This window comes from Moschus berezovskii, chromosome 16 (genome assembly GCF_049115385.1).
Source record: "Moschus berezovskii isolate FMDL1 chromosome 16, NW_MosBer_1.0, whole genome shotgun sequence".
Taxonomy (NCBI): Eukaryota; Metazoa; Chordata; class Mammalia; order Artiodactyla; family Moschidae; genus Moschus; species Moschus berezovskii.
The window spans coordinates 15,597,628-15,611,519 of NC_142475.1; the positions used below are offsets into that span (position 1 = coordinate 15,597,628).

Here is a 13,892-nt window from a genome sequence, read left to right on the forward strand (position 1 = left end):
GAAGATCCCCTGGAAGGAACAACTACCCACTGCAGTATTCTCACCTGGAGAACTCCATGGGCAGCGAAGCCCGCTGGGTTACAGTCCATAGGGTCACAAAGAGACAAGACTTAGATACATGCTGACTTTAAGTTCAGTAAATACTCGACTTTTTGGATAGTGTATTGAAGGCATTCACATCTCCTGTCTCATTCCTCTACCATCAAAAACTGTCTTCACAAGTTGACTGACTCTAAAGTCTGAAAGACATTTCTAACACTTCTGCAAACTTAGAACCCAACACACCATGTCCTGAGTATACCCCACCAGCAATATTCAACTCTATAAATCTGAGTCACTGTTTCCCCCTAATTCCTTTCAGTGTTTCAAAGGGTATTACTGGATGTGAGAAAAGGGTTACACAGGACATACTTGGGAGATGTAGTATGTGGTATCCCCGCAATCTGAATGCCAAACCTACTTCACAGTACATCTTTTAGAACTGAAAATATATAAAACACACTTTGCGAAAGTGTGAAATACTGAAGATCTGAGAATATTCTGAAGTTGTCCCAAGTACATTTTTTCTACAAAGGCTTCCCAGTGACAGACTTTTATTCTCTTGAACTCTAAAATTATTGCAGATGGTGACTGCAGTCATGAAAATTATGACACTTGATCCTGGGAAGAAAAGCTATGAACAACCTTGACAGTATATCAAAAAGCAGACATTACTTTGTCAACAAAGGCCCGTCTAGTCAAAGCTGTGGTTTTTCCAATAGTCATGTATGGATATGAGAATTGGACCATTTAGAAAGCTGAGGGCTGAGGAACTGATGCTTTTGAAGTGTGGTGATGGAGAAGACTCTTGAGAGTCCCTTGGACTGCAAGGAGATCAAACCAGTCAATCCTAAAGGAAATCAGGCCTGAATATTCATTGGAAGGACTGATGCTGAAACTCTAATACTTTGGCCACCTGATGCGAAGAACTCTCATTGGAAAAGATCCTGATGCTGGGAAAATTGAAGGCGGGAGAAGGGGATGACAGAGGATGAGATGATTGGATGCCATCACCAACTCGATGGATGTGAGTTTGAGCAAGCTCCAGGAGTTGGTGATGGACAGGGAAGCCTGGTGTGCTGCAGTCCATGGGGTCGCAAAGAGTCAGATACGACTGAGTGATGGAACTGTACTACTACAAACCCTTAGGTAAGACCTTGCTTCATTAAAGTTCAATAGAACTTCTCTCACACTGTGAAAATCTGGAGGTGGTAGGAACATATTTCATTTAATCCTCTTTGCTACTCAGATTCAGTGGATTTAAAGTGGACTGTAAAACTGCAGTTCTGGTTGGATTCTGGGTATTGACCCCTGTTCCCTCTGACATACTCAACAAACTGACAACAGTACCAGAGACTTCTCTGGTGATCCAGTGATGAGGAATTTGCCTTGCAATGCAAGGGACACAGGTTTGATCCCTGGTCGTGGAACTAAGATCCGACACGCCGCAATTAAGTCTGTGTGCATACTGCCACTAAGACCCAACCCAGCCAAATAAACATTTTAAAAAATGACAGCAATATACTGGGACTGAAATTATGGAAACTAAGTTTTAAAAATCTAGTACTGGAAAGGAACTCAGTGCACTCCCTTTACAAAAACAGGGAAAGTGAACTGGGATATCTGGCTCTTAACCTACAAGTTTGCCACTGTATCTTGCCCCATCCTCACTCATCTAGCTTCAGGCAAGTATACTGGGACAAGAAGAAATACAAATAATTAAATAAATAAATAAATAACTGCAATGAATACAGTGTTTTTAAAACAAGCTCTGGCCAGTTTTATTAAAGAAAAATTGTACATGATTTACTTTTCACCAGTCTGTTCTGGCATGCTTCTAATAATATCAGAATCACCTAAAAAATAAAACACAATAATTTTTACAACTCATTTAATGGCAACTGGTAATCATCAAAGTAGCAATGGTTATTTCAAAAGCTATCACACTAGCTATGCTACCACTTCTCAAGGTTGATCAGATACCTAGAGTCACAGACACTTCCCACACAAGACGCATCATGTAAATCAGGCTTCGTTTATCACCAGCATTTATAAAACCAGACCTAGGGCAAAGAACTAGGTCTGGGGACACAGGCATGGTCTTAATATAGCGAATGTTTAGCCTGCCCTGATTATTACAAAATCAGAACAGCGAGAATATTCGCAGTAGCTTCATGAATTAGAAATTCTTAAGTTCAAAACATGATGTCTGTTTGTAGGCCCTCTTCCTCCGCTCAACCTAATTTTATCCATCTATTCTCAGGCAGCCAGTAAGGATTCCTTTCTTCTACTGCTTCACCTGATTATTCTCCCCCTTAAGGCCCTAAGACATAACTTCTTAGGTGCGGTATGAAATTAAACTCATGATCTCAAAGTAAAAAGAATTTCATTTATAACAAAGATAATCATGTTCTGACGTTCACTACTAACTCTCCATGACATAAGCCTGCAGAATATCCCTTGCTATATACAAATTCTCAGTAACTGAACTTGGGAAACAAAGACATTTGTAAGTTAGAAATTCTTGTATTACATCATAAAGAAAAAAAGACTTATTTTATGACTGAAAAAGCATACCTGGATCAATGATAGCCAGTGTGCATACTCTGTAGTATTTTCCACATGCTGTGCCCAACTCAATATTATTGCCACTGTAGTGATGGACACCAGTTTTGGCCAACATGGCGTAATACTCTATTTCAGATTTCCTTTGGGAATTAAAAAAAAAGGGCAAATAAATACCATACCAACTGACACAGATTAAATGTTACTTCTCTCATTAGTTCCAATGTTGGTGAGGCCTTCAAACAGTAAGCCATTTATTATTCTTAAAAATATCATATTCGTTATCCAACACCAACCATCCTTTGGATCCTCTACAGTATATATCTGTGCTCATGGAAGAAGAGGGTACAGAATAAAATCATCGTTTGCTTAGCATTTACTATCTGCCAGACACTTTACATTACATAATTCCCACGACAATGTCTAAGCTGGTGCTGAGTCCTAGATGGAGAGTACTAGAACAGGCATGCCTCAGATACTGCAGACTCCTTCCAGACCATTGCAATAAATCAAATATTGCAATAATGTTAGCCACAGGAATTTCTTAATTTCCAAGTGCATATAAAAGGTGTTTAACCTATATGTAGCCTCTAAGTGTTTAACAGCATTACGTCTTAAAAAAAACCCCAATGCACATACATAAATTATTTTATTGCAAAAAAAAAAAAACCAAAACCCAACCATTAACCATCACCTGAACCTTTAGCGAATCGTAGTAGTAACATCAAAGATCACAAATCATAACAACAAAGAAAAAGTCAGCACCTACAGACTTATACAATGCAAGGTTGCCACAAACCTTTGATTTGTATTAAAACCAAAGAGCAACTATTAAGTGAAGAAAAGCTAAATGCAATAAATAAAATAAAAACAGGCATGCCATAGGCTTGCACTTGCCCAAAGTTAACATTTTTTTTGACCACCAAGTAGGTATAGAGTGTGTTAAAGACTCAGGCCCCAATCCAGATCCATTAAATCTGAACTTGTATTTAAACCAAATTACTTGTGATTGTATGTACATTCATGTTGAAAGGCACTGCTCTAATAGGTAAGTGTGAACTGTTTGCAGCAAGACCAAAGTTTTGGGATGGGATGCAAGAGAGCTCTCCAGGCTTTGCCCAGTAGGTACAGACACCCTGTATGAAATGCTGTGAGGTTATGCATTACCATAGAAAATCAACAAGCACAGGGGACTGAAAATATGGCTGATACTCTCCATGGTCCAACTTGAACTTATGTACAACACCTCATAAATTCAGTTTCAAAAGAGTGAAAAACTAGGTGAACTGGGAGCGTGCAGATCCACAGGCCAGCCTGAACTCTTCTGATCTTAGCTTCTCTGTACTACAAGTAACTCATAAAATGAAGTCCTTTTAAAACACCTCAAAGTAAAAAGAATAAGCAAAAAAAAGCAGGACATAAGGAAAAGCAACTTACGTTTCTGCACTACCCTCAAACCTTGCCCTTCTTTGGTTTCTGCCACACATTTCTCCCAAAGAGAACTACACAGAAGAGACTATGAAGGAGAAAAATATCAAGACCCAACACAACAGAAACCCTTCAATTATCCTGCAAATGTGTCCCCGTAATACAATTTCTACCTGACACCCAGTTCATGCTACCCAGATTGCAAGCTCACACTCCTGCATATTCGCTCAGGACGAATTTACAGTGGAAGACACACACCCTCAGGTTCTTTCAGTTACCTCAAGGCTGGGCAGTTGTTGGCGAGGATGACCAGTTTCGCTTTGCCTTGTCTGATCATTTTCAGAGTCTGTTTGTACCCGAGCACGTACTTTCCACTTTTCATAACCAGCTGGAGCCTAGAGTTGATCGACTCCAGTGACTTTTTCTACAAAACAAACATTTAATACGAACTTGAAGGCTTTGTTTGTAACCACTCAAAACTGGATCCAGGGACTTCCCTGGTGGTCCAGTGGTTAAGTCTCCCAAGCTTCCAAACAGGGAGCACGGGTTCCATCCCGAGAAAGGGAACTAAGATCTCGCAAGCCTCGGCCAAAAAAAAAAAACACTGGATCCAGCTTCCTGGAATCGGAGCCCCTCATTAAACCTCCGAAGTAGAGGGTTCCAAAGCACTGAGAAGGTCTCTCGGGTTCTTTCTGCAAGCCTCCAAGACCAGCGGGAACGCTGCCCGCCCCGGCCGAGACTCATCTCTCCACGTGAAATAGGCTTCCGGCCCTGGCCTGCTTCACTCACCGTCTTCTTTGCGGCCACCATCTTCCTGCCTTAGATGCGGGACGCCCCCAACCTAGAACACAGAGGACAGGACAGGAAGTTTACGTTCTGAAGTTCCAAACCGGCAACTCCCTGGGCTCGCGCGCTGCCAAAACCTCGGCCCGGAGGAGCCCACTCACCAAGAACAGCCGCCAAGATGGCCGGGGAGCGAGAAAGGAAAGAGTTCCCACAATGCCAAGCTCTTCACGGCGGGGCCGTGCGCCGTCACGCCGCGACCGGAAGCGGAAGCAAATGTCCAGCGGAAGGGGCGGGACAAGAGGCGGTGGGCCGGTGCTGGTTAGTATGGCGGCTCAGTGGTGTTCGACTCTTTGCGACTGTAGCCCGGCAGGCTCCTTTGTCCGTGGGGATTCTCCAGGCAAGAATACTGGCGTGGGCTGTCATTTCCTTCTGCAGGGGATCTTCTGACTCAGAAGTCGAACCCAAACCTGCGTTACAGGCAGATTTTTTTTTTTAAAACCGCTGGAGCCACCAGGTTTTGCAGCTGAGTGGTCTGAAGTCTCACCTTGCTGTGTTCTGCTGCTCTGAAGCGGCGCGCTGCGGAACTCAGGAAAAGGGGAACAGGACGGGAGTTGGAGAAGCCGGCTGAGAGGGAAGCGGAAGGGGCACTGAGAAGACGCGGTATCTGGGCCTCGGCCTCGGAGCTCACCTCTGCCCGAAGCCCCGGCTCTTGGGAGACTCGGGGAGGACCCAGGTGCGCCTGAGCTCCCGGGACTATCCTCTGCCGCTGGCTCCCTTGAACTCACCTCTTCTGTAGCGTGTAAGCCGAATTTTCGGAGACAGCGATAGAACAGGTCTAACTAAAACTCTTTTTGTTGTGAACGTTGGATATTGATTAAAAAAAAAAAAGTCCAGTGATGAATCACCCAGAATATTAGGCACAGAAAGTCTCTCACAACCGCACATGCAAGCAAAAAAAAAAAAAAAAAGGTAAAAATCAGACCAATAAGTGAGCTATCATCATGTGTCAACTTTTTCCTGAAAAGTGCCCAAAGACATGAGAATAGGGACATTTGTTTCAGCATTAGTTTAAATAGCAAAACAAAAATGGAAACATCAGATGTTCATTATTCTTAACAAATATACGTGTTTGCATGTGCAGAAAAGTCATGTCTTGGGACTTCCCTGGTAGTCCAGTGGTTAAGAATCCACCCTGCAGTGCAGGAGACACTGGTTGGATCCCTGGTTGGGAAAATCGGGATACCACCTGCCACAGGGCAGCTAAGCCCAGGCACCACAACTAGAGAGCCTGCACAGGGAAAGGAAGACACAGTCTAGGACAACAAAATAAATAAATAAAATAATCTTTAAAAAAAAAAAATCCAAGTCTTGGGAATTCCCTGGTGGTCCAGTAGTTAAGACTCTACGCTTCCACTGCAGGGGCACGGGTTTCATCCCTAGTCAGAGGACTAAGTCCACATGCTGAATAGCCAAAAAAAGAAAAATTCAAGTCTGGAAAGTTAATCATTGAAACCTATCTTTGGATGAGAGATGAGCAGAGTAGGTGGTGCAAAAAGAACATTTAATTGTACTTTATATGTTTCAGCATTGTTTGAATTATTTAAGCATTCATTGTTATGTAAAGAGCTCATTTTAAATAAAATAGTGATTGATTTAAATAAATCTTGTGAAACTTCACTTATTTCTTAAAGCAGTAATTTTAAAAGTATGGCTTCCAGATCACCAGATTCAGAATCACTTTGACTCCCAGGTGTGTGAAGAAATCCTTGGATGTGGGGCCTGGAAATCTGAGCTTAATAAGCAACCTCTATGATTTTTCTTTAATGTATTTATTTGACTGCATTGGATCTTAGTTGTGGCACATGCTATCTTTCATTGGGGTGCCTGGACTCTAGTTGTGGCTTGGGGTTAGTTGCTCTGTGGCATGTGGGATCTTAGTTCCCCAACCAGGGATCAAACACGCATCCCCTGCACTGCAAGGTGGATTGTTAACCATTGGGCCACCAAGGAAGTCCCTCCATGATTCTTAGAAATACTAAAATTTGAGAAGTAAGAATGAAATAGCCTAGTTGGTTTTGAGGATTACATACTTAGATACACTAATGATGCCTTACACTTTTATAACGAGCTTTGTACTTTGAATGTTTTTTAATATCTACTTTTCCTCGAAGTAATCAGCATAAATATTACCCCATTTTAGAAAGTAGATGATTAAAACACTTGAGGTGACTTTTCTGATGCTTTTCATTTTATCATACCAAGTTTCTGGTCCTTAATATATATCCTAACAATACTTTTTTGTGTGTGATGTCTCACTCTATCTTAAAGGAAGGCCTTAGTTGCTTTCTCACAGGGATCTTACCATGGTTTTGTACTGGAAGCCAGGGATGTCTAAAGCACTCATTCATTCACACGCTGCTGTATATGAATCCTGACCACAAGATGTTTGAGAATTTTACCTACAGAATCCTAACTGATCTTGTTATATCTCTTTGGAGATAGGTTTGGTTCTTGCTTTTTCTGTTTAATACCTGCAAGACTTGGGTCAAACTGTGTAACTTCTAAGCTTCAGTTTCCTTATCACAAAGCTAGAATGATAATCTCTACCTCATGGTATTGTGAGGGTCACACTAAACGTAACAGTGTACAAAGCACCTAGCACAGGGCCGTGTGCAGTGGATGTTAGCTTTCTTCCTCAGTCCCACTCCTGTCTCCCCAACCTCCCCACCACAACCACTCACACACACCTAAAGTCGTTCACGGCACTGTGAAACCCAAACACTAGTGGAAGAAACACTTGCCACGCAAGAATGACAGTCAAATCCTTTGGCTTGTGAAGATTTCATAACCATTTCCACACTTATATTTATTAGAGCTGGAGTCGGCAAGCTTTTTCTGTAGAGAGCCAAATAATAATAAAGATTTTAGACTCGGGCTGTATGGTCTCCGTGGCAACTACCCAACTCTGCTAATGCAGCACAAGAGCAGTTAGGGACAGTATGTAAATTGATGAGCATGGCTGTGTTCCAATAAAATCTTTACAGAGTCATGATTTGGCCTGCAGGCCATAGTTTGTTGACCCCTGTGTTGGAAGATTACTATTACTTTTATTTAAAATAGCTACTTTTAGTCATCCCTTTTCTAAAAAGATAAATGTGCAAGTATTTTATGGTGCCCCCTGCAGTGGAAGCCCAGAGTCTTAACCGCTGGACCACCAGGGAAGTCCCTGCAACTTTCAAATTGCTGAATAAATGTAAATAAAATCCTAAAATAAATGTAGATAAATAGATGGAGTAAGTGCAGCAAGTGAAAATCACTCAGTCGTGTCTGACTCTTTGCGACCCCATGGACTATGGAATTCTCCAGGCCAGAATACTGGAGTAGGTAGCCTTTTCCTTCTCCAGGGTATCTTCCCAATCCAGGGATCGAACCCAGGTCTCCTGCATTGCAGGCGGATTCTTTACCAGCTGAGCCACAAGGAAAGCCCAAATGCAGCAGAGTTAATAATTGTTGAATTTAAAGTGGAAGATAAATGAGTATTCATTGTACTATTCAACTTTTTGTGAGTTTGAAAATCTTCATACCAAAAAGTAAAAATACGATGTATCTTTTACACTTACATCACATCTCATTTTGGAATAACAACATTTAAATATTCAGGAATAATTTCAGATTACTATAGAGATGGGCTTCCCAGGTGGCACTAGTGGTAAAGAACCCACCTGCCAATGCAGGTAGATGTATGAGGATGTGGGTTCCATCCCTGGGTTGGGAAGATCCCCTGGTGAAGCATGGTAATCCACTCCAGTATCCTTGCCTGGAGAATCCCATGGACAGAGGAGCCTGGTGGGCTACAGTCCATAGGGTCGCAGAGTCAGACACAACTGAAGCAACTTAAAATGCATGCATGTGTTTTTTTTTAATTGAAGGATAATTGCTTTACAGAATTTTGTTGTTTTCTGTCAACTTGAATCAGCCATAGGTATACATATACCCCCTCCCTTTTAAACCTCCCTCCCATCTCCCGCCCCATCCCGTCCCTGTAGGTTGATACAGAGCCCCTGTTTGAGTTTCCTGAGCCATACAGCAAATTCACATTTGCTATCTATTTTACATATGGTAATGCACGTTTCTCGGAAAAGGCAATGGCAACCCACTCCAGTACTCTTGCCTTCAAAATCGCTTGGACGGAGGAGCCTGGTAGGCTGCAGTCCATGGGGTCTTGAAGAGTCGGTCATGACTAAGCGACTTCACTTTCACTTTTCACTTTCATGCATTGGAGAAGGAAATGGCAACCCACTCCAGTGTTCTTGCCTGGAGAACCCCAGGGATGGCGGAGCCTGGTGGGCTGCCGTCTGTGGGGTCACACAGAGTTGGACACGACTGAAGCGACTTAGCAGCAGCAGCAATGCAAGTTTCTATGTTACTCTTTTCATACATCTCACTCCCTCCTCCCCTCTCTCTGTGTCCATAAGTCTAGTTTCTAGTTCTGTTTCTCCATTGCTGCCCTGTAAATAAATTCTTCAGTACCATTTTTCTAGATTCTGTATATATGCATTGGAATATGATATTTATCTTTTTCTATCTGAATTACTTCACTCTGTAAAATAGGTTCTAGGTTCATCCACCTCATTAGAACTGACTCAAAGTCTTTCCTTTTATGGCTGAGTATAGGAGATCAGTCCTGGGTGTTCATTGGAAGGACTGATGCTGAAACTGAAACTCCAATACTCTGGCCACCTCATGCAAAGAGTTAACTCACTGGAAAAGACCCTGATGCTGGGAGGGATTGGGGGCAGAAGGAGAAGGGGACGACAGAGAGTGAGATGGCTGGATGGCATCACCAACTCGATGGACATGAGTTTGAGTGAACTCCGGGAGTTGGCGATGGACTGGGAGGCCTGGCATGCTGTGATTCATGGGGTCGCAGAGAGTCAGTCACGACTGAGCGACTGAACTGAACTGGACTGAATATTCCATTGTGTATATGTACTACAACTTCTTTATCTGTCATCTGCCAATGAACATCTAGGTTGCTTCCATGTTCCAGCTATTGTAAATAATGCAGAAATGAACAATGGGATGCATGTGTCTTTTTCAATTTTGGTTTCCTCAGGGTGTATCTAGGAGTGGGATTGCTGGGTCAGATGGTGGTTTTATTGCTAGTTTTTTAAGGCGTCTCCGAACCATCTTCCATAGTGGCTGTATCAGTTTACATTGCCACCAACAGTGCACACCCTCTCCAATGTTTATTGTTTGAGGACTTTTTGATGCTGGTTATTCTGACTGGTGTGAGGTGATATCTCATTGTAGTTTTGATTTTCATTTCTCTAATGCATGCATGCATCTTGCAGAGAGTTTTGAGAATGATCACTGAAGCACACTGGTTAGAAGTTTAATAGCTCCACTGCATTGCCAAAAAAACCATGTGTTCAGTTGCAATATGGCTGACTAATAAAAAAGAATGAGGGCTTCCCTGGTGGTCCAGTGGTCCAGATCTGCCTTGCACTGCAGGAAATGGGTTTGAGGTAAACAGGTATTCATCGAACTATTCAACCATTTGTGAGTTTGAAAATCTTCATACCCAAAAGTAGAAGAATGTGTATGTTTCAAGAAAGGACTTTGTGGACTTCCCTGGTGGCAGGGACAGTGGACAGAAATCCACTTGCCAACACAGGGGACATGGGTTTGACCCCTGGACTGGGAAGATTCCACATGCTTCGGAGCAACTAAGCCCATGTGTTCAGAACTACTGAAGCCCGCATGCCTACAGCCTGTGCTCTCTAACTCCACAAGAGAAGTCACTACAATGAGGAGCCCTCACATAGCAACTAGAGGAAACCTATGAGAAAAAGCAACGAAGACCTGGTACAGCCAAAAAGCAATAAATAAAAATAAATTTAAAAAAAAATAAAGGACTTTGCCATCCAGACTTTATTTTCTTATTCCTGGATGCTAGTCTGAAGCATTTCAGACTGATTTAGAAGGAATACCAACAGGCAACGTGACAGGACAGGCGCTCTAGTTCTCCTTCACCAAAATCGCTGCTCCACATTTCTGACAATTCTCCAGGCACCTGCATTATTGTGCTTCTGGTTTTTACTTGGTGTGAGAATGAAAAGTGACAGCCTGCATTCCCTGTTAGAGCAAATACTAACAAGTTCATCTGATATTCATTGGTTCAGTACACTGGCCCATCCCCTCATTGTGAAGCAGTTAAACCTATCACGTTCATTACCATCAGTTCAGTTCAGTTCAGTTCAGTCACTCAGTCGTGTCCGACTCTCCGCGACCCCATGAATCACAGCACGCCAGGCCTCCCTGTCCATCACCAACTCCTGGAGTACACTCAAACTCATGTCCACATTAGGAAGGAGCTGGTTAGTTACTTGGAATTCTACTTGTCTAACACAACCTTCATATTCTTCAGTCACCATGGATGTTAAAAATGCTCATAAATATAGCAGGGAGAGGGAGGGACAGTGAATCCAAGTGAAAAGACCCCATAAACTCAGTGAATGTCGATGGTCTTTCAACTAACTAAACACATATACGCTGATACATGAATTCTGAACCTACAGGGAACAAGAAGGAATGAATGCTTACATATTCCTCTCTACCATTTCTGCCTCCACAATAATGAAGAATCCAAAATATTTCTTCTATACCCATTCTCATTCAGACTGGGAATACTCCAGACTTCACTGGATTAAACATAGACCAGAGAAACACTTTCTCCTATTTTCTTAAAAATCATTTGTCCATTTCTCAAAAAGCATATGTTTTTTATACTCTTGGATACAAAGAAGTCAGAGCACTTTATTCACTATTTTACTGTGGAGGAGTGACACTTTTAGAAAGTAGATTGGTGTCTATAAAGGTTGGTCTTTTGCTTACTTTGTATTTCTTAGAGTCAGTTGTTGAAATTTTAGTAGAAATTGAATTCCTGTCTAAATGTTCACAAAAGAATGACACTTTACATTTTATTTTTAATAATTTGAAAAGTCTGCTATTTGGGACCTCCCTGTGGGGGGCAGCGGGGAGGGGGGCGTCCAGTGATTAAAATTCCATGATTCCATTGCTGGAGAACTAAGATCCCTGGTTGGGGGACTAAGAGCCCATGTGCTGGATTGCTCAGCCAAAAAAAATATTTTTTTAAAGATTTTAAAAAAAGTCTGCCATATACTGTTATCCTTAATAAAGCTGTAATGTATAAGCTAAGACATTAATTTTTTTTTTGCTTTTAACTAGAACTTAATTCTGTAACACCATGTCAGGCTGATCAGAAAGTGTCACTGATTACTTAATGGAGAAAAAGAGAACAAATGCAACTTTGTGACAACAACAAAACGTGAGTATATCTAGGAAAAATGGTAAAAGGAGTCCTTGAAGGTAAGAAGATTCATGAACTATACGTCCAAGATATAACACCTTTTAAATAACAGTATCAGTTATGATTCAGTATTATCAAGAAAAGACTAAAGAAATAAGAATGAGTGTGGTCTGTGAGAGGGAAGGTAGTAGGCATTGTATCTCAGACTAGATACTTATTTGTAATCAACAGAAACAAGTTAGCTCAGTTAAGCAGAAATGTGTTTTGCAGTCTACCAAATGAAAAAGACCCCATCTATGTATACTGGTTATGGGGAAGCAACATTAATTCAGAGCAAACCACAGGAAAGCACCCCTTCAAAAGTGCTTTATTTTGACTATGCCATAACTGAATGCCATCCCATCATTCTACAGGTTTGCCTTCTTCTGGATGATGAGATATAATGAATTAACCTATTACCTTACTTGTCTCATGGTAAAGTGAGTTTTTTATAAGATATGATACTAAATAATGTCTTGATAGATGTGTGATGTCTTGATCCCATCCCCTAAATTGATGATGCTGTTAGAGGCATGATGAGCAGGACACACAAACCTAATCCAGTATCTATTACAAAAATGATTCTCCACTGTCCCCAAAGAGGTCCAATCACTCTTCCATGAAGATCTTAAACAGGAAGCATACCATTTCAGAGGCTTACAGTTGGTCATTCTTGTTGCTGCTGAATTAGGCACTCAGTCAGGTAAACCATGTTAAGTGGTTTGAGCCCATACATGGTTTCTATCCCAGAGCCCCCTGAGCAGGCATTGGGGCGGCTCATGAGAAAGACTTCCTAACATACACAGGGCACCTGGTGGCTCAGATTATTGTTCACTTGATTATAAAATGCTTCCTCTGAAGGAAATGGCTTGACTAACAAATTATCTCTGAGAAAAAGTAAGATACCCAAGTCTACTCCTAAAAAAATACTTAGGTTCAGTAAGCCCTGGTTACTCCAATACTTTGGCCACCTAATGCAAAGAGTTGACTCATTTGAAAAGACCTTGATGCTGGGTAAGATTGAAGGCAGGAGAAGAAGGGGACGACAGAGAATGAGAGGGCTGGATGGCATCACCGACTCAATGGACATGAGTTTGGGTAAACTCTGGGAGTTGGTGATGGACAGGGAGGCCTGGCATGCTGCGGTCCATGGGGTGGCAGAGTCGGACACAACTGAGTGACTGAACTGAAACCCTGGTTTAGCATGAAAGCATTAATATTCAAGTTATGTATTTATGTTTAACTAATCTGTGAGTTATTGCATTTCTATCTCTGTCTCTCTCTTTATTTCTTTGGCTGCAGGGCATATGAGATGTTAGTTCCCTGACCAGGGACTGAACTCACACCCCCTGCAGTGTAAGTTTGGAGTCTTAACTACTGGACCAGCAGGGAAGTCTCTTGCACTTCTTTTTGTGACAGTGGAGTTTTGAAACTTTTCATTATCTAAATAAAATTAAATGTGACTTTAAAAAAAAAAAAAAGAATCATCCGAAGTGGGAAGAATCATCTGAAGTCAGCTGTGAGCTGACTTGCACCCCTATGCCAAAGTCCTATTTCAACCTAACCCCCACTGTGACTCAATCTGGAGTTAGGGTTTTCAGGAGTTAATTAGGGTTAAATGGGGTCATAAGGTTGGGACCCTAATCTGATCTAACTTAATGAGAAGAGGAAGATCTATCCCCTAACCCCTCTTATGAACACA

General features: G+C 41.8%; 1 protein-coding gene and 1 non-coding gene across 2 annotated transcripts; both read right to left on the bottom strand.

Moving 5' to 3' along the window:
• Nucleotides 1–1,788: 1,788 nt before the first annotated feature.
• On the bottom strand, nt 1,789–4,969 carry RPL30 (ribosomal protein L30). The gene is made up of 4 exons (XM_055432397.2): nt 4,822–4,969; nt 4,311–4,456; nt 2,617–2,747; nt 1,789–1,895 (listed from the first exon to the last, which is right to left on the bottom strand). Exons 1-4 carry the CDS (start codon nt 4,840–4,842, stop codon nt 1,846–1,848), a joined length of 348 nt encoding a protein of 115 aa, XP_055288372.1. The 5' UTR covers nt 4,843–4,969; the 3' UTR covers nt 1,789–1,845.
• Nucleotides 2,074–2,206, bottom strand: LOC129560576 (small nucleolar RNA SNORA72). The gene has a single exon (XR_008686807.1). It is a non-coding gene; the product is annotated as a small nucleolar RNA SNORA72 (small nucleolar RNA).
• Nucleotides 4,970–13,892: the final 8,923 nt, after the last annotated feature.